Here is a 27,807-nt window from a genome sequence, read left to right as displayed (position 1 = left end):
AGTGATATGAGTGAGAGCAGCACATGGAGCCTAAGAGAGCATGAATAACTAAATAAACATATGTCCCTCCTATCCACCCCCAGCATTGTAAGCCAATAATTTGAGACAATGCTGCAAAGTAAGTCCATTTGCAGTGGCAAAAACACATTAACACACAGCCATGCCAGTGTCTTCAGTTGAATGTTACTTTGAAATAGCAAGTGTGGTGCTGCCTGCATAATTATTTACTTGCTTTATAAAGTGCCGAGTGGTGACTTGCGGACACTTAGTAGCGCGCATGTCTGTGATGAAAGCAGCAAATAGGAAAACATAATTTCTTTCTAGTAGATGCAGTAGCTGCCTGCAAAAGAGAAATTAAATGCAGCTACACTGTGACACCTTGGTCTTAACTCTTTTGAAAACTTGAGACTGCGCTCTGTGTGTTTTTTTTTATTTCTTAATTCTTGGTGTTCCGCTCAGCGAAGAGCCAAACACAACAAATCCTTAAAAAAGGAACCATGTTTTTCATAAAATTACCCCTATATTAGCTGGATACATCTTGGAGTTGACCTTGCGTTGTACATGGACTTAATGAGGGGAGGGATAGTATTGTGGTGCCATTCCAGTCCCATGCATAGTTACTGCAGGTGATCTGAATTTAAGTATGACTGCTTACAAACCAGTCCTTACATATTATATTGACAGTGCTTAATTTGTGCCAGTTGCGCTTATTTTTAAGTCCTGGCACTTCTTTATGAGAGCATACCACATGGTTGTGCTCCCAGCCTATGTTTTTCTTGCTCAGCATGAGTGTTTAGCAATTCACTGTATTCAAACATTCAAAATCTCGCACTTCAAGGCACTCCCTTCAGCTTGGGGTTATCTGCAATAGTGCAAAATGTCACACTAGTTCAAGTGTGAAGGTTACCAGGTAATGATTGTACTGCCATTCACCAGTAGAGACAAGACCTATGGGTGGCACCTACTACAGTAAAATACGTTGGGCCCAGGCACTTATACTTTTACAATTTAAGCGCTGCATTTGGGCTGCATTTCCAAGTGCTTGGTTAATGCAGTCACTTGAGATGTTTGTGAGCATAACTGAATGGTTACTGATTTGACTCCTGTTCAGTTTTGCGGAAATAGTGACACGTATTTATAGTGCTAAGAGGTCCAGTCCAGTAACAGAAAGCACTGCCAATAAAGTGAATATGTAAAGCATTTGTTTAGAAATGTATTGCATAGAGTATAGGAAAGTATGCATACAGTATAAATATAAATAGGCTGTTGCAAAAATATTGTATTTAAATGTTTACATTGCTTTTAAAAGTTAGGTTTTTAGCAAGCTGCTGACTGTACCTAGTGCAAACCTTTTTTATAGTTTGCCATTAACAGGGAAAGCTGAAGGGTCTGTCAAATAAAGTATATGCTGGCTCCCAATCAGCATTTAGTTTTTCTGATTAACAAATTGAATACATTTACATGTATTTCAGGTAGCAGACAGCCTGGAGAGAAGTATATACAAAGGGTAGCGGAGAATTATAACTGTAATCAAATGTGTTTTTTAAAATATGGTCCAAGAACATATAGTAGTACAAACAATTTGAATATCAGATGTAGATAGAACTAATAGTCCAAACATTCAATCAAAAAAACACACTTTACTTAATTTTGTAGACAGCCGTATTCATACAATTTTTAGACCACAGAAACACATTAGTTATCTCATTCCAATAAGAAATTCAGCCTTACAATTAGCAATTAGTTTAATAAATGCAATACAAAAAAATCTTTAGTGCATTGATGATCTTGGTCAGATGAAAAGATCAGCCGATACGTGTTTCGTCCCGGCCCCAGGACTTCTTCAAGGCTCCCCACAAGCCCAACTGATATCAATCATAAATCATTAAGCGAACCGGATGCCAGTCATAGAGCCATGAAAAACATTAGTCTGGGCTTCAAATCTGAACAACTTTAGAGTCCAAAGCTTAATGTCTACAAGCACCTTATACAGGCAATTCCCAAAATGGTACAAAAATCCATACAGGATCCGGCATAATAGTCCTGTATTTGAAGTGCACAAAACAGTCAAGACCCAACTGCTGGTGACTGGTAGTAATGTGACGGTCGTAGTATAGACTGTAACGGGTGATGGACCTTGATAAGTAATTGAAAAACACAATCTACGCTGACGGCATGTATCAGCACCTACAATATCTCATCGTAGTCTTGGAGTCTTTGCATATATTGGTCTTGACGGGGTTTTTCTAGTCAAAATGTACACATCAGGGCAACAGGTGTGGTGTAGCGTGATTAAGGAACATTGCTCTATTAATACAAAGCAAGATGTGCAGTAGATTGACCATTGCTGCTGTTTTTAAGTTTAAGCAGGAGAGAAGGGCTGTTTCTTGTTCAGCTGCCTTTCCCTTCTGTTACTCCACAGTAGTGGAGACTCTTCTCCACTTGCAAACTGTGCCAGCTCAACTGTTCAGGGACAGTGTTTTTTTTTTTTTAAGTATGGGAACTGTTAAATGAAATTAATAAAGCTTGTGAACGTCGTTTTCCTGCCTCTTTGACCCCCTGTGTGAAGTACTTCCATTTAAAAAGTCAACTAATGTTCTCTTTTTTAGACTTTTTCTTTGCTTGTCCTATTCATTTAGATCTCGCCTAGAGACAGCTTCGGCTGTCTGGGGATATCTATTGTATATCGCAGCGCACCAAACTTTCTTCCTTCCCTTCTTCCCTCCTGCCACCTCTTTTTTCAACCCCCTTCCTCCTTCTCCCCTTCCTCCTTCATTAGCCCAATTAATTTTGCGGATTTAAACGTTATGAAAATAGTTCAGCTCTCACCCTGCCTTCTGGTTACTCAAACCATCCCCACTCACCTTCCCTCCACCTCTGTTGCTCCCACCTCCCCCTACCGCAATCCGTTTATTATTCCTGTAGCTTCTATCTGTTTCCATTGTTATTTATCACATTTTCACAGCTCACCCGCTGAGAGTTTTGTTTGGACAGTTCCTGCCTGGGGTGCGTCTCCACATGTAGTTGCCACCACTCAGTAGTAAGGGGGGGAAACAAAACTGAGCTTGGGGCACAGGTGCAAACTCCCAGGTTGGTACATTCCCACTTACCACCCCTCATTGCCTTTGCAAAAAGAAGAATGCCCACTGTGAATTCAGTCAGTGGTGTGACGTTAGCCCCCACAGCCTCACTGTGCGGGTTTGCCTTCGAGCTCCAGGGGGACCTTCAGCACTTTCCACTGATCAACGTATATATGGTGGGCCGCAGGGGGGTTCTCTCCATGTACTTTGCTGGGCCCCCCTCTCAAGTTTTGTTACGCCACTGACCACAGCCCACAGCCCGTTCCACCTTAAAGCAAACAGTGATGCAAAGGTGACCAACTACCACACATTAAATGATGTGTTTGAGTCCTAAGAAACATATTAATTTGCTTTGCCATTACCGCTGCTCATCAAACTCAGAAAACACTTGGGCTCTTCAGGCCACCATACTCCGCGTGTGCTTTGTACAAACAAAGAATCAATGTAGTGTAAAGTGTATGTAGAAGTACTGCCTTTGCTCTGGCCTGCTGCAGAGGGCTGTACCAGTTATTAAAGGCCCTGAACCCCAGCTTTAACGAGGGAGACAGCCTTTTCATAACCGGTATAGCCCGAGGAAAAAGGGCAATAAAGCCATTAAAACATACCACTAAATGAGGATAGGATGTTCCAAATTAAAAAAGAAGAAACATAAAGATAAACATTGGATGTTGGAGCGGGCGGGGCGGGAGGCTTAAACTATCCATTATAAGCTCAGAGCTACTCCATTGTCATCAATGTAGTTCTCAACATTCCAAATTTTCTAATTTTTGATGAAGACTAGAGCAAGATTAAAATATGAAATAGGACATGAAGGAAGCGATATAAAGTGCTATCCTCCTACTTTATAGGCCTTGAAGGAAACAAGGCAGTACCCTATTTTCTCTGGAGACATGTATCAATATTTTCAATACATGCAGCTTTTTATTGGCTGAAAAATAGGGATGCACACTAAAGCCCAGCTGGAAACAAAATGTTAGGTTTACTTTGTTTTAGACACCGTACAGGCTCCTTCAAAATGTTAGATGACATGCTAGAAATATCTATTTGAACAAAGTACTTTCTTTTTCGGTTTTGCCTGCACGCGTGCTTGCGAGCATGGTTGCAAAATCTTTTGCTGGTAAAAAAAACAAAAAAACACCTAAAACGGGCTTGGAACCATCCCCTACTTACCTGAACTTACCATTGGCTTACTCCAACGTCACTGATTTACCTGCTTCAGATTAGCCAGTATGTCATCTTCATGTCACTTCTTGTCGTCGTCGCCTTCGACGATCGTGCCATCAAGTTGTCTGGGGACCTTGTACTCGTTCCGGTCGCTTCCTGCTTGACACTGGCCAGTGTCCTTCCCACTGGCTGAGATGCTGAAGGTACTTTTTTCTTCTTGCATGCCGTCTTCTTCCTTCTCTGACGTCTTCTTTCTTCTCTGACATCTTCTCTCACTTCTTTGTTAGTGGCCATCCGTCTTCTTTTTTTTCTTTCTGCATACCATCTTCTGTCTTCGCTGTCTTCTTTACCTCATACCGTCTTCTGTCTTATCACATCTGCACTCTTCTCATCTCTTCTCACCCCTTCTGTCGTCTGCCATCTTCATTCTTCTACCATTTTCTTTCTTCTTCCATCTTCCCTCTTCTTCTGTCTTCCCTCTTCTTTCATCTTCGGTCTTCTTCCCCCTTTGGTCTTCTTCCGCCTTTGGTCTTCTGCTGTCTTCTGTCTTCTTCCGTGTTCTGTCTTCTGCCATCTTCTCCCGTCTTCTGCCGTCTTCTTTCTTCTTACACACATGCCAATTCGTTTTGCCTGTTTCTTCTTTTGTATGTAACTGGCTTACAAATATTAGAAAAAGGTTATAATAATGTTTGTTTTTAATTCATATTATTATAACATTTCTCTAATATTTGTAAGCCCGTTACATACAAAAAAAGACAAAGGCAAAACCTTTTGGCTTTGCCAGTGCTTGTTTGGCTATTGACATGGTGGACATCTCACTATTGATCGTAACATTACTAAGCATAGCAGCAGTTCTTAACCTTTTAACTTCTGCGGACCCCCACGGAATCACAATTAGAAACTCGGAACCCTAAACCTAAGAACATTCTGTGACGTGTACCTCAAAAAAATATACACAGAACTACAAAAACAAGTATATCTCAACAAGATATGAAATATTTCCTTTCATTCTCAAACAAAATATGTCAAAATCTAAATTTTTATATAAATGGGAAAGTTGAAGCTCTTCAGACCTTGCAAGGTCTGATATTTAAGAGACAAAGTGATATGCTAGACCTCAGTGTATGACTGTTTTTGCATGCTCTCTTTTTGTCCGTGCACACTAGGGCTTCACTTGAGGCCACAAATCGTCCACACCACTGTTTGCTGTACTGGCCCTTCTCTCACAAATCAATCTGAGAATACCATCTTGATTTTGGCCTACAGTTTCAGATTCCTTCATACTTACGAGAGTGTTAACATTTTGACATTTGCCCTTTTGCTTTTTATGTCTTTGTACTTAGAAAATTAAACAATATCGGCAAATTGATTAGGGAGCTGTGGGATCCCCTTAGGCCCACAGGTTAAAAACCGCAGGTGTCCAGGATTCCGGTTCAAGGCTAAGAAGCCATTGGGAATAGCAGAAGTGTGCTACAGACAAGTAACTGATTGATATCGCCCTCATTCTCTATGTGAAAGAGGTTTGGACTATCACAGAATGCCTCAGAGCAAGTACGATTAGTGAAGCAAACGGAGTGGGAGGGTTTACGGTGTACTATATGGTACGACGGAAGCCCTACAGTGCAGTACATTCACAAATACTGTCTTGGGTCCAGTATACAATCATTAGGTGGCTATGCCCATGTGCTCGCACATCCCACACAGTACCTACAAGTATGGGAAGTTAGGTATAAATAAGCAAACACTTAGGATAACTTCTGTGCTAATTCGGTTTGCACCCCGCCACCTGGGGTACTACTCGCTGTCACTGGGTGAGAATCCAATGCAGCTGTACACACCCACAAAAATACCAAAGGAGTAGTGGAAGCAGTCTCAATATAGTGAAGGAGCAACTTTGTGTCCGCAGCTGAAATATGTTTTTTTTTTATTCTTCACAAATCCCGCATCCCGGAAGACATCCAAATGAACAGGCAGCCGACACGAGCATTGTCGAAAGCAACTTTTTCATGACTGCAAGAGTGAAACAAAAACCTCTGGTCCGTCTCTCAGTATGATGACAATGGGATACAGACGATGACTGTTACACGTAATACCTTCATTTCTAGTGAAAGTTAAAGACTCCAAACCATATCCCCAGAAGGTGAAGACGAAGAAAAGGCCCGTGATCCGTAAGCATCCTCGCCCATTATTTGGTTAACAATAGAGTGTTTTACTCATGCTCTTACACGAGTGCACGTGACTCATTGTATGACCACTCACCTCAGCGAGCAATCTGAAAGTGGATATAGGTAAGGGATACAAGTCATACCAGCAAGGTCTCCGACATAGAGAAATTCGTTAGTGAAGACATGTCAAGACAAAAAGGAGTGTCACCAGTCATTTCAACCCAGTACTGATGTATAATGTAAAAGCATTGTTAGACTGACTGTACCTGGAGTAGTGAAAAGAACGAAGTCTGACAACTAACTTAGCCACTGGGCATGTGATGCCATATGCTGAATATTAATAAATATATAATTAGTTGGTGGAGCAATCAGTATCATGGCCTGCTTAGTGTTCCAGGCAACAGTGAGGCATGTCCAGACACTTAAGATCCGGGGATTATTCAAAGGCCACAGAGAGTCAATAAGTAGCCGTAGTGGAACAAGAAATATATTTTACAGTGAAAATCACTGAACCCCTGTGGTATCTGGGGATGCTTTCCCTGTCTATTGGATGTGGATATTACTGACGGTCAAGACTCCTTAGATAATTTTTTGCACACAAGGCAATCGCTTATAGGTAGGGTCAACTCATGTAAGGTGATATTGCCTTCTGTTTAGTCTCAGTTATGAATGACATGGATGTGTAACTGGTTCAGTTCTGTTCACTGTAATATATTGCGAACGCTGTGCAGTCTGATCGATTTCCTGGTCCTCAGGTGACTGGGGGAGACTCTGGCCACGGTGTTTGCGGTCCCATGAAGTCCTCTTTGCAGAGTTCCAAGGGCTGCTGATGGAGGCCTTGCGAGTCTGCAACACAACAGTCACAATGCAAATCTTTGCTGGAGGCTGGTGTCCCTTTTGGGTGATAAATCTGGTCACAGCCAACACTCACGAGTCCAGCAGACACGGGTGCACATTTTGGCTCTCTCTGAATTGTCCTTGGGGGTGCCCAGCGTCTGGTAGTGGCTATACTTATGTGGTGGCTACTCCTGCAGCTCTAATGTCGAGGACAGAGTCAAAGTGGTGTTTACAGATGAAGAATGCACCAGGGCCTGCAACATAATGAGCACTTCTGGACCTAGATCGACAGGCTGGAAGGAGCTCATCTTGTTGGTCTGGAGCAAGGGTTGTAGTAAAGCAATGAAGAGCCACCACACCATGTCTGGTGTTCTGCATTTGCGAGCTTATCTTTCTCTTGTGTCAAACAGCTCAGCTGTTCCTGCACGTGCCCCGCTCTGCTGCCTGAAGGTAGAGAAGATGCAGGCAGTGAGCCTGAGGCATTTCCTCCCCTTTTTCTCTGCCCTAATCTTCCAGGTCCATGCCAAGAGCGTCCTGCACTCCTCGAGTCACATAGTGCGCCACAATGCACTACCCCATGCCATTTCAAGTAAGGCAGTAATTCTCAACCTTCTAGTCAATCTGAGAGTCAACTACCCACAGCTCAGTGGTTTAGACAAGATGTGACCCGAATTACTTCTTCGTCATGGAGGAAGGAGAGACGGGGTATAGTTCTTCAGAAACCCTTGCATTTCTGATCGAAGAACGTTGATTTGACAAAAAGACATTAGTAGCACTTAATAAGGAAACTATTGGAAGGCCCTGTACGGATTTGAAAGGACAAAACTGTATCTCAAACACGTTTTTGTTATTGCACGTTCAGCACCTTAGTGTTTCTTGGTTTTATTTATTAAACTTTTTGGGCCGTTACTGCTAAGAGTCTGTGCTTCCTCCCACACCCGCCCAAGAAGCAAGTCAAAGTATGCTTGTTGTCACCTGCTTCTCATTTTCAAATATTTTGCTGTTTTCAGCTTTCCAATAAATGTTGTACACATGGGTATATAACTGCTAAACAAGAACTTCCCTGACTCGTATGTGTAAATCATTATGGGGGTGGGGGGAGGGATCTTCCCCAGAGGCAGGGAGGAGATACACTGGTGTTTTACTAAAAATAGTAACAAAAATACTGTTTGCTACCAACGTGTAAATAGACTAAAATGTTAAATGGTTTGAATATGAGTCTCCATGGCCAGAGGTAAAGGAGTAAAGGCTTGGATGACATGTAGTGGACCTCATAGAGGATGGATGACTGACTGCATGAATGTAAGCTTCCAACAGTTCTATGTTATTAACCGTGCCTATGGATTTCCCAGTGTATGTTAAATAAAAAAGTGAGACTTATTGGCTTTACCTATGTTTATTTAATTGGATTGATTGTTTCTTGTCCTCTGAGCCCAACTGCAACTTTAACCTCTTACCTCTGCAGTATGGGGATCCCCCCAAATCTGAGTCTTGGCACAATTTCATTGTTGGGTCGTCCCCATCACTTCTCTAGAGATAATGTCCATGACACAGCCTCTTCTTTTCCTTCCACACTTAGCCACCAGACGTCTAGGTACCCTATACCATTATTTTCTACTGTATTTTTTCACATCACACTAGTTTTCCTCTGTGTGTCTTTTCTCCCTTTTTTTTTTATTCCTTATCTTTGAAATCTTAACTTATATGTAATGTATGCTGTCTCGCTATCCACACCCCAAAATGTGTGGCCTGGGACTCAATTTCACCTTTTATAGCCTCTAAAAGAAGCCCTCACTCCATACTTTTAAAGATAGATAACCTCTTATTCACACACCTTTTAAGTTGTTGCTGCTCCTTTCTTTTTGTGCATCTTCCTATTTACTCCTTGCCCCTTTTTGTCTCTTCTGATAACCCATCACTTTGCTTTCCTAAGTTTCTATTCTCAAACCTTTTTTTCCGTTTTCGATGCCTTAGCTTTCATTTTCTTACTTCAGTTTTGTTTATGTGCCATTACTGATAACGCTCCCTATTTTTAGGTGTTTTGTTTCATAGCTTCTGAACTCTGGAAAGCTAGTGTTCCTTCTGTTTGTGTCACATCCAGTGTTGCAAGTTACTGCTGCATGAAAAGAAAATGTGTATATTTTTCAAATTTCCTCACTTATTTCCATCAGCATGATTTTTATAGTTTTGCGTAGTTGTGATTGTAACAGACCCTTATTTCTTAATTGTTTACTCAGGTTGCGAAAGACCTATTGTGAATTTACAGTGGGTTTAGAACCTGCACATTGCTTACTATTGGTTAGCTTTATTGCCTCTCATTAGCTTACTTTTTATTCATTGCCTTGTGTGAGCTTTCCTTCCTCATCTGTGTTTGTCGCACCCTTAGAACACAGTCTCTTTTCTTGTGTCCTTCCTCTGATTACTTTTCGGGAATATATTTTTCCTTTTGGTTGAGCACTCCTTGATGGTGTGTGTGTTTTTCAGCTGTCTCACTCGTGTACTTCTCTTCCTCCGCACTCCATGCTGCTCTCACACAAGTGTTCATCTTCCCTCATCTCTCTGTGTTGCGCCCCCCTCATGTACTTCTCTGTGTTGCTTTCTCACTTGCGTGCTTCATCCTTGAGTGCTGCTTTTTCCCTCCCACCCTTCTGCTCCTTGTTGCTGCTCCTCTCCCACCCTTTCACTCCCCATTGCTGCTCCCCTCCCAACATCCTGCTGCCCTTTGATGCTCCCCTCCCCATTGCTGCTTCCCTCCCTGTTGCTGCCCCCCCACCCCGTTGCTGCTCCTCCACCCTCCTGCTCCCTGTCTCTGCTCCCCCACCCTCCCACTCCTTGTTGCTTCCGCTTCCTGTTACTGCTCCCCTCCTTATTACTGCTCCCCTCCTTATTACTGCTCCGCTCCCAACCCCTATTACTGCTCCCCTCCCACCCTCCCACTTCCCGTTACTGCTCCCCTCCCACCCTCCCGCCTCCCACTACTGCTCCCCTCCCACCCTCCGCCTCCCGTTACTGTTCCCCTCCCACCCTCCCGCCTCCCGTTACTGCTCCTCTCCCACCTTCCCGCCTCCCGTTACTGCTCCTCTCCCACCCTCCCTCTTCCCGTTACTGCTCAGCTTCCAGTTACTTCTCCCCTCCCAGCCTCCCGCTTCCCGTTACTGCTCCCCTCCCAGCCTCCCGCTTCCCGTTACTGCTCCCCTCCCACCCTCCCGCTTCCCGTTACTGCTCCCCTCCCACCCTCCCGCTTCCCGTTACTGCTCCCCTCCCACCCTCCCGCTTCCCGTTACTGTTCCCCTCCCACTCCCCCCTTACTGTTCCCCTCCCACCCCCCCTTACTGCTCCACTCCCACCCTCCTGCTTCCCGTTACTGATCCCCTTCCACCCTCCTTGTTACTGCTCCACTCTCACCCTCCCGCTCCCTGCAACTGCTCCTCTCCCACCCTCCCGCTCCCCGTAACTGCTCCCCCCACTCTCCCGTTACTGCTCCCCCGCTCTCCTGCACCCCATTACTGCTCCCCTCCCACCCTCCTGCTCCCTGTTGCTGCTCGCTCCCTCCCTGTTGCTGCGCCCCTCCCACCTCCGCTCTGTTTCTGCTCTGCTCCCACCCTTCCTCTCCCTGTTGCTGCTCTGCTTCCCTTTGCTGCAGCTCCCCGTTTCTGCTCCCCTCCCACCCTCCCGATCCCCATTCCTGCTCCCCTTCCACCCTCCCGATCCCCGTTCCTGCTCCCCTCCCACCGTCCCACTCACCCTCCGCTCCCATTAGCTGCTCCCCTCCCACCCACCTTCTGCTTACCTTAGCTACTCCACTCCCACCCTCCGCTCCCCTTAGCTGCTCGTCTCCCACCCACCCACTGCTCCCCTTCCACCCACCCTCCGCTAACCGCTCCCCTTAGCTGCTCCCCTCCCACCCACCCTCCGCTAACCCTCCCACCCACCCTCCGCTCCCTTTTGCTGCTCCCCTCCCACCCTCCTGCTCCCTTTTGCTGCTCCCCTCCCACCCTCATGCTCCCTTTTGCTGCTCCCCTCCCACCCTCATGCTCCCTTTTGCTGCTCCCCTCCCACCCTCCTGCTCCTTTTTGCTGCTCCCCTCCTGCTCCCTTTTGCTTCTCCCCTCCCAAACAACCGTCCTGCTCCATTTTTCTGCTCCCCTCCCACCCACCCTCCTGCTCCCCGTTGCTGCAACCTCTGCCGACCCTACCGCTTCCCATTGCTGCAACCCCCTCCCACCCTACCGCTCGCCTTTGCTACACCCCCAGTCGTAGATTCCTGCTCCCCTTTGCTGAAACCCCCCTCCCAACAACCCACATTATTTTTTTATTATCATTATTTTTATTATGTGGAAGGATAGGCAGCAAATGTCTACCAGCCCAACTACCTTAAAATCACTTTTGCGCTACTTCTGTTTCATGTTTTTGTATTTACAAAGCCACCTCAGCTCTGTAAATCAAAAGAAAAAGGCACCTATATAATTTTGTAGCTGTGTATGCATAATAGAGAATGCACTCGACTATAAAATGAGGCTGCTGCATCATCCTGCTTTGCTTTAGCATCTTGGCCTTGGCAAAGCCAGTAGTTTCCAAAGACAAGACCAGTTGGCTTTAGCAGTGCTTGTTTTATGTAGATACCCATGCGAAGTGAGATATGTACCATGCGAAATGGTAGGATGATAGTTTGCTTGTTAAACATAAGGAGACTCTTACTGTTTAGAGTATACAATTTGAATAGATGAGAATGTAATCTTCAAACTTATACAGTGTAAATTGTAAAATGTAAGATGGACAATGTGACATATTTCAGTTATCCTGTAGATGGTGGATGCTTGGATGAAGGGTTGATATTTATATGTATTGTATTGATAAATCCCCGCACTGCATCCCTCAGGGCTATGCCCACTGCTTATTACGTGCTCAATTAAACCCACGAAAGTGTTGTTATTCCCATTCTCCTGTCTTTTGTACTGTATTTTAACAACACTTTTGTACAGCATTAAAATGAAACCATGGTTACAGAGGAAGATCGATTTGCTTGTAAAGAATATAGGGCCAGATGTACAAAGGCTTTTTGTATTTCTTAACCATCTGAATCCCAGTTACGCCTGTTAAGAAATGCAAAACAGCCTTTTCCTATGTACAAATGCCTTTAGGAAATCGCAAAATGTGATTTCTACCCTGTAGAAATCGCATTTTGTGATTCCCTAAATAGGAAATCGCAAATAGGGATTTCCTGTTTGCGATTCTTGGCACATGTATAAAGCATTTCCTAAATGCAAAATGACCATGTACGAAATGCAGTTACTATCGATTTACAGTCGAGGGTAACCATGTGCAATTCAAAAAAAAAAAAAAAAAAAAGCACCGGAAATGCTTTTTTTGTTTGTTTTTAAAGTGCAATAAAACGCACACATGCCATTAGGGAGGGTGTGCTTTTTACATGTGCACCACTTTTTTCAGGGTGCAGCAAAGGTGGGCATTAGGCTAAACATCACCCTTGCTTTAGCATTTCCTAATTTGCAATTTGGTATTAGGAAACTGCAAATTAGGAAATGCTAAACCATTCATACCTATGGGCCTTTAGGCCCTTAGGAACGAATAGTTTGATATTACCTAAATAGCGATTCCTACAATGTAGGAATCTCTATTAGGGAACCTCTATTTTTGTACATACCATTTTGCATGTCCTTAACAGCGATTTCTAAAGAGTTGCTATTTAAGAAATGCAAAGTAAGTATGTCATACATCTGGCCCAAAGTAACCTAACTCGGTTCCCAAAGAGCGCAGGAAGGAAGGTAGGATGCAGAAAAAGGCGAATTTATCACCTGCAGCTGATGCAGTTGTTTTGAACTCCCTGAGGCCCACTGATGTCACAAGCAATATTCGATTGTCCTTACTCAGCTTTAGTCAATACCCTACATCCGTCCAGCAGATTACGTTCAGAACCGAGCTATTTTCATGGGTCGTGCGGACAACTGCCAACTCTCAAACAAACTTAAAAGAAAAAATTAAAGTTTTTTTTGTTTGTTTGTTTTTAACGTAGCACTGTTTACTTTAAAGAAAACGAGCTGCACTTAAAAAAGTAAGTTTACTTTATTGTAAAGCTATATTGTCTGCTCGTTTTAGCAGTCCACCAACCCGGTTATCGCCTCCACTCGGCGTAAGCCTCAATGTGCAACTCATATTAATATTCTTGAGGTAGGTTTTATTGTGACCTATTCCGAATCGGAATTTATAAATTGAAATCCTTCGCAAATTGTAACCAGTTTTATGCGACCAATAAATACTACACCTGCGTTGAAATTCTTAATTCGGTTCCTTTTAGGCTTAAATTATGCCTCTCCCCTAAAAAGTGTTTGGTTTTACTAGGTACAGGTTTGCATCTGGTGAAATTTGTAGTCGGGTGTGGTGATATGCCACTCTACATCCCTTGATTTTTCTCCTCTTGGTAATGGGGGCTTGGGGGGAGCAAAGGCCTTGCCCTGTCTCCCCCCGGGCTTGTCGGGCTGTCGTGGGATGATCCACAAGCCCGAACCGGTGATTGGTCTGCAGACAGGATGGGGCGGTGGCTTAGGCAGGGCTATAAAAGGTAGGGGCTGGGTGTGGGCGGCCTCTTTGGCCGTTGTCACACCCAGTGGGCGTTTTTTGTATTTGTGCCAAAGTTTGAGGTATGTGTTTTAGGAGATTTTAGGTGGTGTTTTTTATTTGGATTATCAGGGCGGAGTTTAGTACGAGTGTTTAAGGATGGAACCGAATAAGGTAGTAATGGCATTGAAAGTATTACAAGATGAGGGCAGGGAAGATTTAATAAAGGAAGGTGTTTTAGAAGAGGCGTGGGTGGGCTTGAAGAGGCCGAAGCGTCGTTCGGCTGGGGGTGTGTCAGCCGCGGTAGCGGCTTGTTCATCGCCGAAATTGGGCAAAAAGTTTAAGTCTAAAAGCGTTCAAGGAAGGAAAGTTTCCAGCTCACCTGAATTGGTGGTGACTGATTTGTCTGTGCCGCAAGGGTCTCCAGTTCTGTCACGAGGGAGACGAGGGGTTTCTTTACCCCGTCGGCAAGGTTCGTCGTTATTACGGCGCGCCTACGTGGGCGGGAGAGGCGTCCCTCTAAAGCCTGCGGTGGTGAGAGCTGGCCGCATGGGGGCGAGGCAAAAAGGCGCGCGTGCGCGGTTGCATTCGCGCGCGCAAGCTCAATCACCTTTAGAAAGAGGCGTTGAGCGCGGTTTGGGAAATTACGAGGAAAGGAAGTTAGCAGGCGCATCCAAGATGGCGCCGCCCACGGATTTAGTTCGGTCGATGCCGGCTTCGATTGGAATTGAAGCAGGGAAGCCAGTTAGGGTTTTGGTTCCTGGTGTTCAGGTATCAAAAGAGGTTATCATTGTATCTGATGAGGATGAAGAAGGGCAGGAGGACGCTGGAAGTCTATTGGATCCAGAATTAAGTGATAGGTGGGGTTTTCAAGGTCAGAAGTATAATAAGTGTATGCAGTGGATACCTAGGGCAGTTAGCCCAATGCTTCATAGAGTACAGTCATGGGAGGTAGGTAACCAGGTGGCGGTTAATTTAGGTGAGCAAATCGAGCTTGTGGATGGGAGAGGGTCAGTGTTAAAAGGTACGGTGTGTGGTGAGGCTGGTAGTTCGGGTGCTTTAGGTAGGGCATATGTGAGCTTGGATTTTTGGGAGCCTGATAGATTTGAGGGAGCCACTGGGTGTGACACATCCCATGTTTTGGGCGGACGTGGGGTGCGGGCGATTTATCGGCAATCTGGGCGGATTGTCGGTGATCAGAGGCTGCCGGTGAGGGTCAGGGCACCCTCAGAACATCGGTATGAAGGGAGGGTGCGATCAGGAGCGGTCCACCCGACTTCGTGGGAGAGAGATGGACCGCATGAGGCACAGCCATCCACTAGCCAGGGCGCTGGTGCTGGTTGTGTTTCCTTGGAGGAAGAATTACTCGATTATGACGATGATCCAGAGGTGCCTGCATCGGTAATAAAGCAGGCGGTGATGACAGAAGAGATGCCTGGTGTGGTCCAGGGCGGCCATGTTTCAGCTCATCGGCAAGAATGGTTGGGCCTTTGAGATTGCATAAGGGGCGGGATAGTTTTGGGGATTCAGGTCGGGCAAAGGTCTCGAAGGCTACGAGTGGTGCAAGGGTATTGGGAAACACAGTGGACGCATCCATACAGGTGAGTGAGATCACAGAGTTGGCTAGTAAGTCGGGGGTAAGTGGGAGTACTGGTGATGGGGTACTTGAAAAGGATGAATCAGATGGAGGCGGGAAAAAGGTGGACGCTAATCCTGGTGGTAAAGAAGTGGTGAGTGGTGTCAAGTCAAAGAAGCTACCTTATATGGGAGTGTCGATGCCTTTGGGGGCGCATCTCACTCTTAATCTGAAAGAAAAGATTTGGAAAGGGGAGTTTATTGACATTTTTAAACTACTCCATAGGGAGGTTCAGGCGAAGGAAGGGTCAAAGGAAGAGGAATGGGAGCTAGCCAGGAGGCCTAGAGTACCAAATACGATCGAAAATTGGACTTCGGCTTTTTTGATTTATGCGAGTGTTTATTGTGAGAGGCATCAGGATTCATGCGTAGCTTTGCTAAAATACATGGACGTGGTTCGGAGAGCTCAAATGGATTTCGGTGGTTTTGGCTGGTTTAGATATGACGAGGAATTTCGGGCAAGGAAGGCTTTGGATTCATCTAAGTTGTGGGGCGAAATTGATAATGAGTTATGGATGCAATGGTTAAGAACAGCACGAAATGCGCCCACGACGCATACGGCAAGCGGTTTGCCGGTTCAATATAAGCCCTTTCAGGGACGTCCCACCCATACTGGGGTGGGTTTCGGGCACAGGGGGCAATTTCAAGCCAATGGGGCGTGCTGGTCTTACAACAGCGGCGTTTGTAACAGACAGCAATGCAAATTTAGACATGATTGCTCCAATTGTGGCGAAGGCATCCCGTGTTTCAATGCTTCGGTGGGATGCAATGGTCATAGCACGGGCAGCCATCAAGAGGTGGTGACAGGGGCAGAGGTTTTACACAGCAAGTTACAGGAAAAGGGCCCTACGCCTATTAGATTGGAGGTCGTGGCCTATTGGTTGCAGTTTTACCCAAATGGGGAAGACGCTAAAGTTTTGTTTAGTGGTTTCTTAAATGGTTTTAGGTTATGTTACCAAGGCCCTAGGTTAAGGAGATGGGCCAATAACTTGAAGTCAGCAAGAGAACATCCTGAGGTAGTGAAGGCTAAACTGAAGAAGGAAGTGGATTTAGGCAGGATTGTTGGTCCTTTTCTAGAGTGGCCGTTGGCGAATTTGACTATTTCCCCTTTGGGTGTGGTTCCTAAAAAACAGGAGGGAGAATTTCGATTGATACACCACTTATCATGGGCCGCGGGGGCCTCAGTAAATGATTTCATTGCAACAGAGGATTCAATGGTGCATTATGCATCAGTGGATGAGGCTATTGCTTTGATACGGAAGTGTGGGAAAGGTGCAGAGATGGCGAAATCAGATGTGGAAGCAGCCTTCCGACTCTTGCCGGTTCATCCGGATGATTTTTCCTTATTGGGTATGCAATTGGATGAGGCCATATATGTTGACAGGATGTTGCCTATGGGTTGTTCAGTTTCTTGTTCTTTGTTCGAGATGTTTAGTTCATTTTTGGAATGGTGTTTTCTTTTTCACAGCAGTGGTACGTTGATGACCCATTATTTAGATGATTTTTTCTTTGTTGGCAAACCCAGGTCTGGCAATTGCGTCAGAGCATTAAGGGATTTTGAGAAGTTGATGTCTATGTTTGGTGTTCCATTGGCGCTTGATAAGACAGAAAGGCCTGCAACGTGCCTTACTTTTTTAGGTATTGAATTGGACTCAGACAGAATGGAGGCGAGGTTACCTAGGAATAAAGTACAACTGTTGGTTTCTCTGTTAGAAGAAGTCGTTGCAAAATCAAAGATTGAGTTGCGTCAGGCGCAATCGTTGCTTGGCCATTTGAACTTTGCCTGTAATGTTGTCAGGGCTGGTAGGGCGTTTTGCCGTAGGCTCGGTTTCTCTATGCGGGGAGCTGTTTTACCACATCACTACACTCGCTTGCGGGCATGTGTTAAAGAAGACTTGAGAATGTGGATTGATTTTCTTAAGGAATTTAATGGTGTGACGATGCTGGTGGAGGACGAGAATTGGTTTTGGCATATTCAGATTTTTTCAGACGCATCCGGTGCTCATGGATTTGGTCTATTCTGGGACGGGCATTGGGCAGCAGAGGCTTGGCCGGTGAATTGGAAACAGGCGAAGTTTAGCATTGCATTCTTGGAATTTTTTCCCCTAGTGGTTGCTTTAGCGATTTGGGGCAGGTTTTTAGCCAATAAGACTGTTGTTTTCAATGTGGATAATCAGACTGTGGTACATTTGGTGAATTACCAGAAGGCAAAAGATGAAAAGGTGCTGAAATTGCTGAGGATTTTTTTGCTGAATTGTTTGAAGTGCAATATTCTGTTCAAAGGTCGACACGTACCCGGCATTAAGAATGATATCGCTGATGCCTTATCTCGATTTCAGTGGCAGAGATTCCGTGGTTTGGCGCCGGGAGCAGATGCACAGAAGACGGGCATTCCTGGGGAGTTGTGGGCGCTAGGAGATTGAGGATGTTGGAGCTAGTTCAGCAATCTATAGCTACGTCGACGAGGAAGACTTATTTTCAGGCATGGTCAGAGTTTCTGGATTCAGGTGCGGTAAGAAGAATAGGTGGGCTTGATGTGACATCTAGGAGACAGGATGATGCAGTTAGATTCCTTATGCAGCAGATTGAGTCAGGTTTGGCGGCGGTTACTATATCGGGTAAGTTATCAGGAGTTTCGTTTTATGGTAAGTATTTCTGGGGCTACGATCCGGTGGAAGGTGAGTTATGTAGGAGAATTTTAGCTGGCTGGGCTAGGTCGGGTGGTGTGAGGTGTGATCGTAGGCGTCCTATCACACAGGATCTTCTGAAGGCATTGTTGGGAGGTTTAGGTGAGGTTTGCTTTTCCGAATGGGAGGTTTGTTTATTCGCTCTTTGCATGTCATGGTTGTTTCATGGGGCTTTTCGTATTTCTGAACTTTTGGGGGTAAAAGGGAGGCTGGGACTCATCCAGGATAATGTCCATGTGGGGGATCAAGGTGTTTGCATATGGTTACCTTTTTCCAAAGGGGACCAGCTGGGGAGGGGTCAGGAGGTGTCATTGAAGGCAGTGCGTTCTCCGGATTGTCCAGTGAGTTGTTGGTTTTCTTTTATGGGACTGCGGTCACATTCTTTCAGATCTGTATTTGTTCATCAGGATGGGTCGCAATTATTAGCATCTCAGTTTTTAGCGGTTCTGAGGTTGGCAGTTAGGAGGTTGGGTTTAGAACCTAGTGGTTATGGTACACATTCCTTTAGGATTGGGGCTGCTACAGAAGCAAGGAGACAGGGAAAATCAGATCAGTCTATTAAGCAGTTAGGTAGATGGAGGTCAAGTTGCTTTCAGAGGTATGTTCGATCGTTCAAGCAGTAGGTTTCTGGAGTTTTTTCTGCTCATTTGCAGTTTCCTAGTTCAACCTTTTTTCGGGCTTTCTGTACCTCTATTATTCGTATATTCTATTACGTTTTCTTTCTTTTTCTTTGCATGTTTGTTTCAATATGTACCACTTAACATATATTTTTCTCGTAGGTTGCGTTGGGGGCCCGGACAAGATGTGCGCAGTTTGGATTGTAGGACACTCCTTTGTTCACTGGGCTGAGAAGCAGGCTGCATCACGGCATTTTGGAAAGCAACTTGGGCTTGATGGGGCCAGAATAAAACTTAGTTGGGTAGGAAAGAGTGGTATGAGATGGGGTGAGTTGCTGTATGTTTTGGCTAAAAGGATGGAGCGAGGGGTTTGTCCAGATTTATTGGTTTTACATTTGGGTGAAAATGATTTAGTTGCACTTTCAGGAATTGGTTTGTTGAAGGTCATGAAATTGGATTTAGGTAGGATTAAAGAACGTTGGTCAGGCACGCACATTGTTTGGACGAGTTTTGTGCCGAGAAGGGTATGGAGGGGTGCCAATTCTTTTAAAGGGATTGAGAAGCAGCGCAGAAAGGTAAACAGGGAGATGAGGAGTTTTTGTAAGGCTCAAGGTTTTTCGGTGCTGACACATGAGAATATTGTGGTTTCTGATGTTGAACTGTTTCGGCAGGATGGAGTTCACTTATCCTTTTTGGGTAACAAGCATTATTTGTTAGAGCTTCGGTTGTTGATTGCTGAGTTATTGGGTGAAGGTTTATGGGATAGGTAGATAGGTTTTGGGTGGGGCTGGAAAACGCCTGTGCGGGTTTTCCTGTGTGGCCTTTCGGGGGGGAAGGGGTAGATCAGAAAGATGAGAGGGCAGGGAGTTTGCACAGACAAGGGGAACTGGAGAAGGTGACTGCAGGACAGATGGGTTAATGGGTTGGTCGGGTCAAGGTGGGGATGGGACAAGGGGTAGTGCGGTGGGGTCACTTTAGAGGGAGAGGGAGGGGGAGGGGTTAGGTGATGAATTTGTATTAGTTAGGTTTGGGTAGTTTTGTGAGGCTATTATGCCAAGGTTGTATTTTGCCAGACCTGTTCTATTAAAGCGGCCTTTTATCCCTTTTAAGTGAGTGTCGTGGTCATTTCACGTTTTCAGCCCGATGGGGGCTTGGGGGGAGCAAAGGGCTTGCCCTGTCTCCCCCCGGGCTTGTCGGGCTGTCGTGGGATGATCCACAAGCCCGAACCGGTGATTGGTCTGCAGACAGGATGGGGCGGTGGCTTAGGCAGGGCTATAAAAGGTAGGGGCTGGGTGTGGGCGGCCTCTTTGGCCGTTGTCACACCCAGTGGGCGTTTTTTGTATTTGTGCCCGCCCGCCCTCCCGAAAAATGTTTCGGTATGTGGTTTTTTTTTTGCTTTTGGGAAGGGTTGTTTGGGTTTTTAATTTTTATGTTTTTTATGTTTTTTTTTCCAGGGTTTCAGCGGTAGCTGTTTCGAGTTTTAACAGGACAAATATATTGCTGTTTGTTTTGTTGCGTTGATGATTCAAGGGCATTTTTTGTAATAAGGGAGGGTTGGTTTTTTATTTTCTGCCGCTGATAGGCAGGTCTGGTTGGTTCATATGTTTTTGGTTCTCAGTTGGTCTTTCGGGGGGGAAGGGGTAGATCAGAAAGATGAGAGGGCAGGGAGTTTGCACAGACAAGGGGAACTGGAGAAGGTGACTGCAGGACAGATGGGTTAATGGGTTGGTCGGGTCAAGGTGGGGATGGGACAAGGGGTTGTGCGGTGGGGTCACTTTAGAGGGAGGGGGATGGGTTAGGTGATGAATTTGTATTAGTTAGGTTTGGGTAGTTTTGTGAGGCTATTATGCCAAGGTTGTATTTTGCCAGACCTGTTCTATTAAAGCGGCCTTTTATCCCTTTTAAGTGAGTGTCGTGGTCATTTCACGTTTTCAGCCCGATGGGTGTTGGGCAGATTTTGAATGCCCAAATCCTGTTGTTGCCACTGCACTTAACTGCCCAGAGGTAGTTTGCTTTTCCACCACTAGATGGTAGTGCTACCAAAAGAGATGGTAACCAAGGACTACTAAATGAACTCAGTTACTTACTATTGTTGACTGGGTTTTCATGATATCATCAATATGGCCCGAGGGTTGGCGCTATTCACAGTAGATTATATGCCATTCAATGCGTTTATTTTTGTTTCCCCTGCATGCTGTAGCTTGTCACCTCACCCGACTTTGTCTCCTGTGCTTGGCTACAGTTTGTTTACATTTTCTCGTCTTCTCTTTCAGCCTTTGTACGACGGGGGTGGTGCGTTTGCACATCAACAACTGGCTCGAAGTGAGCTTCTGTCTGCCTCACAAAATCCATTGTGTGGGAACACACTTTATCCCTCCCGAAGCCATCGAGAGGAGCCTGAAAGCCATTAGGTAAATGCTTTCTCTATGTTTGTTTACACCTGGACGTGTTTCAAGGCTTGATGTGCTCCCACGGCGTTGAGTGCTTTCTCTATTTGCGCGGGCGGGGTCTGGGGGGAAGCGAGGCCTGAAGTCACTCTGTGGGCAGAGTGAAAAGCCGCGATGGCCTCTGAGATAACGCGCGCGGACAAATGTAGTCGATTCTGCGCTTTTCTGTTCCCCACCCATGCATTACTTCTTGTGGGACGGCCTGTTCCTTTGACTCTAGTATTTTCCACGAACTGCCTTCTAGTGACCGCACATCTCAACAGAAAGATATTTGCTGAGATACATTCCCGCCTCGCGGCGCCGCACACCGACCTCTCCGTCTGTTAAGTATCTTACTCGACTTTTAGACCTTTTCCTGGTTGCCTTAAAAGTACGTTCTTGCCTCTTAGTGCCTCACATTAATCAAACTGTCACCCATTATGCACAAGGGAAAAACTCCTGAAATCCTCGTCTGTTCCTTGATAAATGGGTGTTCCCCTGGTCATCGTGCCTGCCTGATCAATGAAGTGATCTGATATAAATGTCTGGAATTCCTCCCCTTGACGTAAACAGGATGCCGAGTCAATATCAAAATGATGCATAGGTTATGTCATTGTATAGGCAACGCCTGACCCTTCTGCTATTCAGATTTGTCTGCCTGGTTAAGCACCACCCCAGTCCTTCTCGGAGATGATTTTCTGCTCAAAAGAGGACCGGGCTCTTAATAAATTAATCAATAAACCATTTGTTTACAGAATAAAAACAAGATGTCTGATAGTTTCCCCAGGCATCAGCAACTGCTACAGGGGAGACTTAAGCAACATTCAGCAGAATCCCTGGCAACTAGCGCATTTCAAACGCACTTAAGACGTCCCAAGCAAATGATGTACAGAAAGAGAAAGGTAAGGTGAACTAGTAAGGAATACCTTTAGACAAGCATAATAAACAAAATGACTCTAGAGCAAACTCACGTAATTTCTTTTAATGCTTTGGTGTGGGGGTGACTCTATTAGAATTCCAGTTATCACCCAAGAGCACCATCGAGCCAGAAGAAGGGGTGATTGCAGGAGCAGCGAAAATGCTTACACTCCACTATATTTTTAAGCCTTTTGTAATTCCTGAAAGCTTATTTTTACTCCACGCCTTACGCATCCTCCAACTCCAGCAAAGTATGCTCAAACTGCACCACATATTTGGCTTCAGGAAACCTCATGCCCTCTTTGCATAGCAGGACAGACCTCTTCACTGTACATTTATCCAAGCAGCAGACATTTGGCCATTTTAGATTGATAGTCAATCATTACTAGGAACTACTTTTAAAAACTGCTCAAGACTACAGAAATGGCCAAATGTTCAAAGCCAACTTGTTCCATGGTCGTCGAGGAGCAGCTACAGGCGTGATTGGATAGATTACCTTCTCCTGTGCATTATTTACCACTATAGACCGAGAGGAACCCCGGACAAAGTGCTCTATGTACCTTTCCAGTGCTGGCTACTAGAAATTCTCCTGGATCCTTTGATTCATTGCAGACATCCCTATGTCACTTTAATGCACCTCTTCCATCATCCTTTTCTTCAAGCCTACTAGCCTTCTAACCACTTTTTCATTGAGCGTCATTAGATCTAAACTGTCTCCTTACACATCAACATATTTCTCTTTGGAAACATTCCCTGGTGTATCAGATTACGCACCTCATGCTTCTTTATAATAAAACATCAGTTTACTTCATTTAATGTCCCCTCTAGGTAGGTACTAAAGAGTAGGGATGGGCAAAGGTATTTGTGAAATCGAATCACCCCATTTTCTTTAGCTTGCATGCAGAGCGAAATTCAGCAACAAAAGTGCCCACATTTAATCAGCCAGCAAGTTTGAGAAATGGGTGCGTTTCGTGGTTTGTGCACTTCATGTGGATCTCTCTGATAAAACGAAGTGGGCAGTTTGTGTAGTTCTCATTGGACTTTGTGTAACTAAGAAGGACCACACAAATTATCTAAACTGGTCTCTTCTCATTTGTTTCTGTGGTAGGCATAAGAAAATTTGATAGGATGCTTATACCTACTGTGGAATAAGAAATATTTGCCAAGCCCGCCTAATAGAATCCGTGACATAGACCTCATCTCATGTTCTGCATAATCTCCTTCCTCTCTCTCCTCAACCTTATATCAATGTGTTTGCAGACAAATATTTGTTTCACATTGTGCACACCAGGCACATACTTTGTTGTAATATCTATATCCCTGCAGCATATGTTGCTGTTGTAGACATGAAATGCTTAGCTTCCTTGTTGATAAACAAATGGATTAAAGGTTTGTGGTCTGTGCAAATTCACTTAAGATGAGCCTTAGATAGGGTACCTTTGAAAGTTTTTTTGTGACTTGAGAAACAACATGCCCATCATGTTTTATTGGATTGCAGTATTCAGGCCTCAACGTTGTGAGAATGTCTACCTAGTGGTTTGAGGAAGAGGAGCCGTTTGCTTTGACTACAGTTAACAAGGAAATACCTGCAGGAAACCCAAACTTCACACTTTAATTACTGATGCAATAAATCAATATTTGGCAACAATAAGAGTGTTTCCCTTATATAGCACTTTTTTTTCCAAAGCACTGTACATGGAACACATTCTGTATAATTATTGCACAAACTAATGAAGTAGTAATTTAATTGACTTTGGGAAAATGAAAAGCTGAGTTTACCATGCCTAAATTTGAACCAGTCGACTGGAGGTCACCAGATTAAAAAAATAAATGCTTTACCTTGAGAAATTATTAAAACATATATACCCAAGTGTTTTGTGTGTGTTTTTTAATCACCATACATTCAATACGTTCATTAGTTAACAATATAGTCAACAACTTTGAATAGCACCCTTGTGCTTAGCATCTTCGCCCTGTGCAGAGGTCACTATAGCCATGCCCGCCTCCCTAGTTTATCACTACCCCTCTAGAAACTTGTTCGACTTCTCCCTTATTGGTCCCATTTTTTGCATGCTTGCGTATGTTACTTGCAACCTTTAGGGTTCAATTTTATATCTCAAAGTAATCCATATATGTATACAAGTGTGGTCGGTAATTGAAGGCGGGAGGGGGCTTATCTGATAGAGACTCCAGGTTGCAGATTCTTTAGCTTTGAATTTCCACAGGTGTCACTCTGGATCCAGAGATTTTTCTCGAGCAGTACCCCTGCTCGCCGTTAGATGGAGTCAGTCGGCTCCACGTCCATCGTCGGTGGAGTTCACACCGGATATTACGTTGTGGGACCTATATAGGGACCACTCCAGCATGCTTATATCAGATCTTTTCTTTCCGCGCCAGCCAAGCGAAGATCCAAAGAAGAGCTACCCCGTCACTTTTTGACTGATCTATTTCAACGTTTTATTGAATATGTTTGAGTGTTTCACTCCTGGAGCATCAAGTTGTTGTCAGGGAAGACCGGGTTCAAGCCCTCCAACTCCTGTGATGGGATGATGTCCGAGATGGATACGCACCTCGTGTGCTTGTGGTGTTTGGAGTGCGACCATGACCCGAAGGTGTGCTCCAAGTGACGGGACATGAATTCGAAAGCTTTGAGGGAGCGTCCCTAAAGCTGCTTGCAACCCAGCACTCCGCTTCATGTTGCTCCTGATCTCGGTCGTGGAGAAGGTCCCAAGAACGGTCGCTGAGTCCCCATTCTTCGTCATCCCACTCCAAGTCCTCAGGATAATTCGGGTAAATTGAGGCACAAGAAGAAGTCAAAGAAGAGCAGACGTTCTTCAACTTCACCTTGTTTATCATCCATTGTGATGCAGGAAAAGGAGTTTCGTCTCTCTAGACCTCAGTTTTCGCAGCCTGCTTCTATGTCAGCTCTGCACCTCTCTGAGTTTCTGGGAGCCGGAGCCACCCCTGCCTAATTCAATGGGTTCTGTGACGCCATGCGCCTCATGTTTGGGCAGTCCGACTCCGCTAGAGCACCTTCGGGCCTCCTCGAAGTCAGCAGGGCCCCCCCAGGGTTCCACGCTAGCAGCTTTGGCTCCGAGGGCACCCATGGATCCGAACCAGCATTGGTCGTACCACTTTGACCTTCCCCGATGATGGTTTATACTTTGCTGCTACTGATGACGCCTGTGCCGCGGGTCGGCAATGAACCCATCCTCATTGCCAACTCTGCCATGCAGCCGGACTGACGTTGCACAACGTCAATTCCGACTTCAACAGGGGCCTTGCTCCCTGGGCATATCCTGGGGCTTTCTCTTCTGAACCACTTGTGCCCTTTAACGAAGCCTTCACTGATATCCTGCCGGGGACTTGATCCAAACCCAGCTCAGGGGCTCCTGTAAACAGGACAATCGCCTGCTGCCATAGACCAGCTCCCAATAACCCAGTGTTCCTCTTGCAATACCCAACCTGTGATAGCATGTTTATCCAAGCTTCTTCGTCCCCAGGGGCATTCCCTTCCGCACCCCAAGATAGGGAATCCAAGAGCTGAAAGCTTTGAGGAAGCAGTACCTAAAGTTACTTGTGGCCGGGCGCTGTGCTCTGCGTCGCTTCTGATCTCAGATGAGAGGAAAGCCCTAAGCATGCTTTTTAGGCCGTTACACCCATACCTTATGGGACATGGTTGCACAGGTGCTGCCACAGGTCCCGGAGAAGGCCCGGGCCATTCTCTCCCAAGCTGTTGCTGATGGGAGGGGCGCAGCTAAGTTCACAATGCGATGTGGGCTGGATACGAGTGACTCACTCTACAGTTTGGGTGCATCAACAGTGGCCTTAAGGCACCACACTTGACGGAGGACGTCTGGCTTTTCGGGGGATGTCCAGTCCACTCTTATGGACATGCCCTTTAATGGCACTCGTCTCTGGCTACAAAGCAGACTCTGCACTCAGCAGCTTTAAGGAATCCTGGGCTGTGACCAGGTCCTTGGGCCTCGCAGCTGCCCCTTGCCCCACTCAGTCTGCTTTTTGCCCCTTTTGTGGGTACAGAAGCGTCATCCCACCACATCCTTTTCCCTCCAGCCACTCTGCCATGCATGCTGCCCAGCCTCTGTGTGGCCGGGAACGTGGGATCCAGCGTCCTTGTGGATCAGGGAGCCAGCAGTCTGCCTACACCCATCCCCTGCTGCAGCTTTGAAACCTTCCTAGTCTGACTCTTCCCCATCAGGGATCAGGCAGAGGCAGGATTTGCCATCACCTGCCCTGCTGGCAATCCATCACATCACACAGGTGGGTTTTGCAAATAATCAGAAGAGGGTACTCCCTCCCCTTCAAAACTACTCCTCCATCCATGCCACCATCCTACAATCAGATGACGGAGGATCACTTGGCTAAGGGAGCCATAGAGAGGGTCCCTGTGCCAGGAGTAGGTTGTGGTTGTTATTCCTGCTACTTTCTGGTGCCCACAAAGGACAGGGGTCTCCACCCTATCCTAGACCTCCGTTCTCTCAATCTCTTCATCAGAAAGGAGAAGTTCAGAATTCTCACTCTGGCTTTATTTGCCCTGGATCCTGTAGACTGGATGGGTACCATTGGACTTGCAGGACGCCTATTTCCATATTCCCACAGACGTTACTTGCAGTTCTCAGTAGGCCACAAACATTTGCAGCTAACCGTGCTTCCCTTTGTCCTTACCAGCGTCCTCCTGGTGTTCACCAAATTTGGTCGGAGCTCATCTACGCACGTTAGGTATTTCAGTCTTCCTCTACCTCGACGATTGGCTGTTGAAAGCGAGCTTGCCCTTGGCTGCCGTCTCCCACCTCCAGACTATGGCGGACTCCCTGCATTTGCTGGGGTTCACTATAAACGTGGCAAAGTCACACCTGACTCCCTCTCAGACACTCCGCTTCGTTGGAGCTGTTCTGGACACAGTGCAGTTTCGGGCCTATCCTCCAAGGCTGGGACTCCAGGAAATTTAGGTCACAATATTGATGTTTCAGCCTCTATCCTGGATTTCTATGAGAATGGCTGTAGGAAAGTGCCACTGTTGGCATGGTTACCCCCCACACACTTTTTGCCTAGTGTTGATGCCAACTTTGATTGAAAGTGTGCTGGAATCCTGCTAAGCAGGCCCCAGTACAAGTGTTCTTTCCCAAAATCTGTACCTTTGTTTTAACAATTGGCACACCCCTGGCACACTGTTAAGTCCCCTTTAAAAGGTACCCCTGGTACCAAGGGCCCTGTGGCCAGGGAAGGTCCCCAAGGGCTGCAGCATGTATTATGCCACCCTAGGGGATCCCTCACCAAGCACAAGCACACTGCCTTTGCAGCTTGTGTGTGCTGGTGGGGAGAAAAAGGCAAAGTCAACATGGCACCCCTCTAAGGGTACCATGCCCACAAACTACTGCCTGTGGCTTACGTAAGCCAGCCCTCTAGCAGGCCTTACAGTCCCAAGGCAGGGTGCACTATACCGCAGGAGAGGGCATAGCTGCATGAGCAATACGCCTCTGCAATGTGTAAATCCAGTCTTAGATATTGTAAGTGTAGTGTAGCTATATTGAGTATATGGTCTGGGAGTTTGTCATTATGAACTTCACAGCTCCATAATGGCTTCACTGAATACTGGGAAGTTTGATATCAAACTTCGCAGCACAATAAATCCCCAGTGATGCCAGTGTGGGATTTATTGAAAAATGCACACAGAGGGCATCTTAG

At 45.7% G+C, this 27,807-nt stretch overlaps 1 protein-coding gene across 3 annotated transcripts in view; it reads left to right on the top strand.

Annotated features, from left to right (window-relative positions):
• NPRL3 (NPR3 like, GATOR1 complex subunit) overlaps positions 1 to 27,807 on the top strand; it is a 334,166-nt gene that overhangs the window by 168,287 nt on the left and 138,072 nt on the right. For all 3 annotated transcript variants that reach the window (XM_069210380.1, XM_069210379.1, XM_069210381.1), the window contains one exon: positions 21,031 to 21,168. In XM_069210380.1, the coding sequence (XP_069066481.1) occupies positions 21,031 to 21,168 (138 nt within the window). The remainder of the gene's footprint in view (positions 1 to 21,030; positions 21,169 to 27,807) is intronic.

Source organism: Pleurodeles waltl, chromosome 10 (genome assembly GCF_031143425.1).
Source record: "Pleurodeles waltl isolate 20211129_DDA chromosome 10, aPleWal1.hap1.20221129, whole genome shotgun sequence".
Lineage (NCBI taxonomy): Eukaryota > Metazoa > Chordata > Amphibia > Caudata > Salamandridae > Pleurodeles > Pleurodeles waltl.
This window is presented reverse-complemented; position numbering and strand designations above follow the sequence as displayed.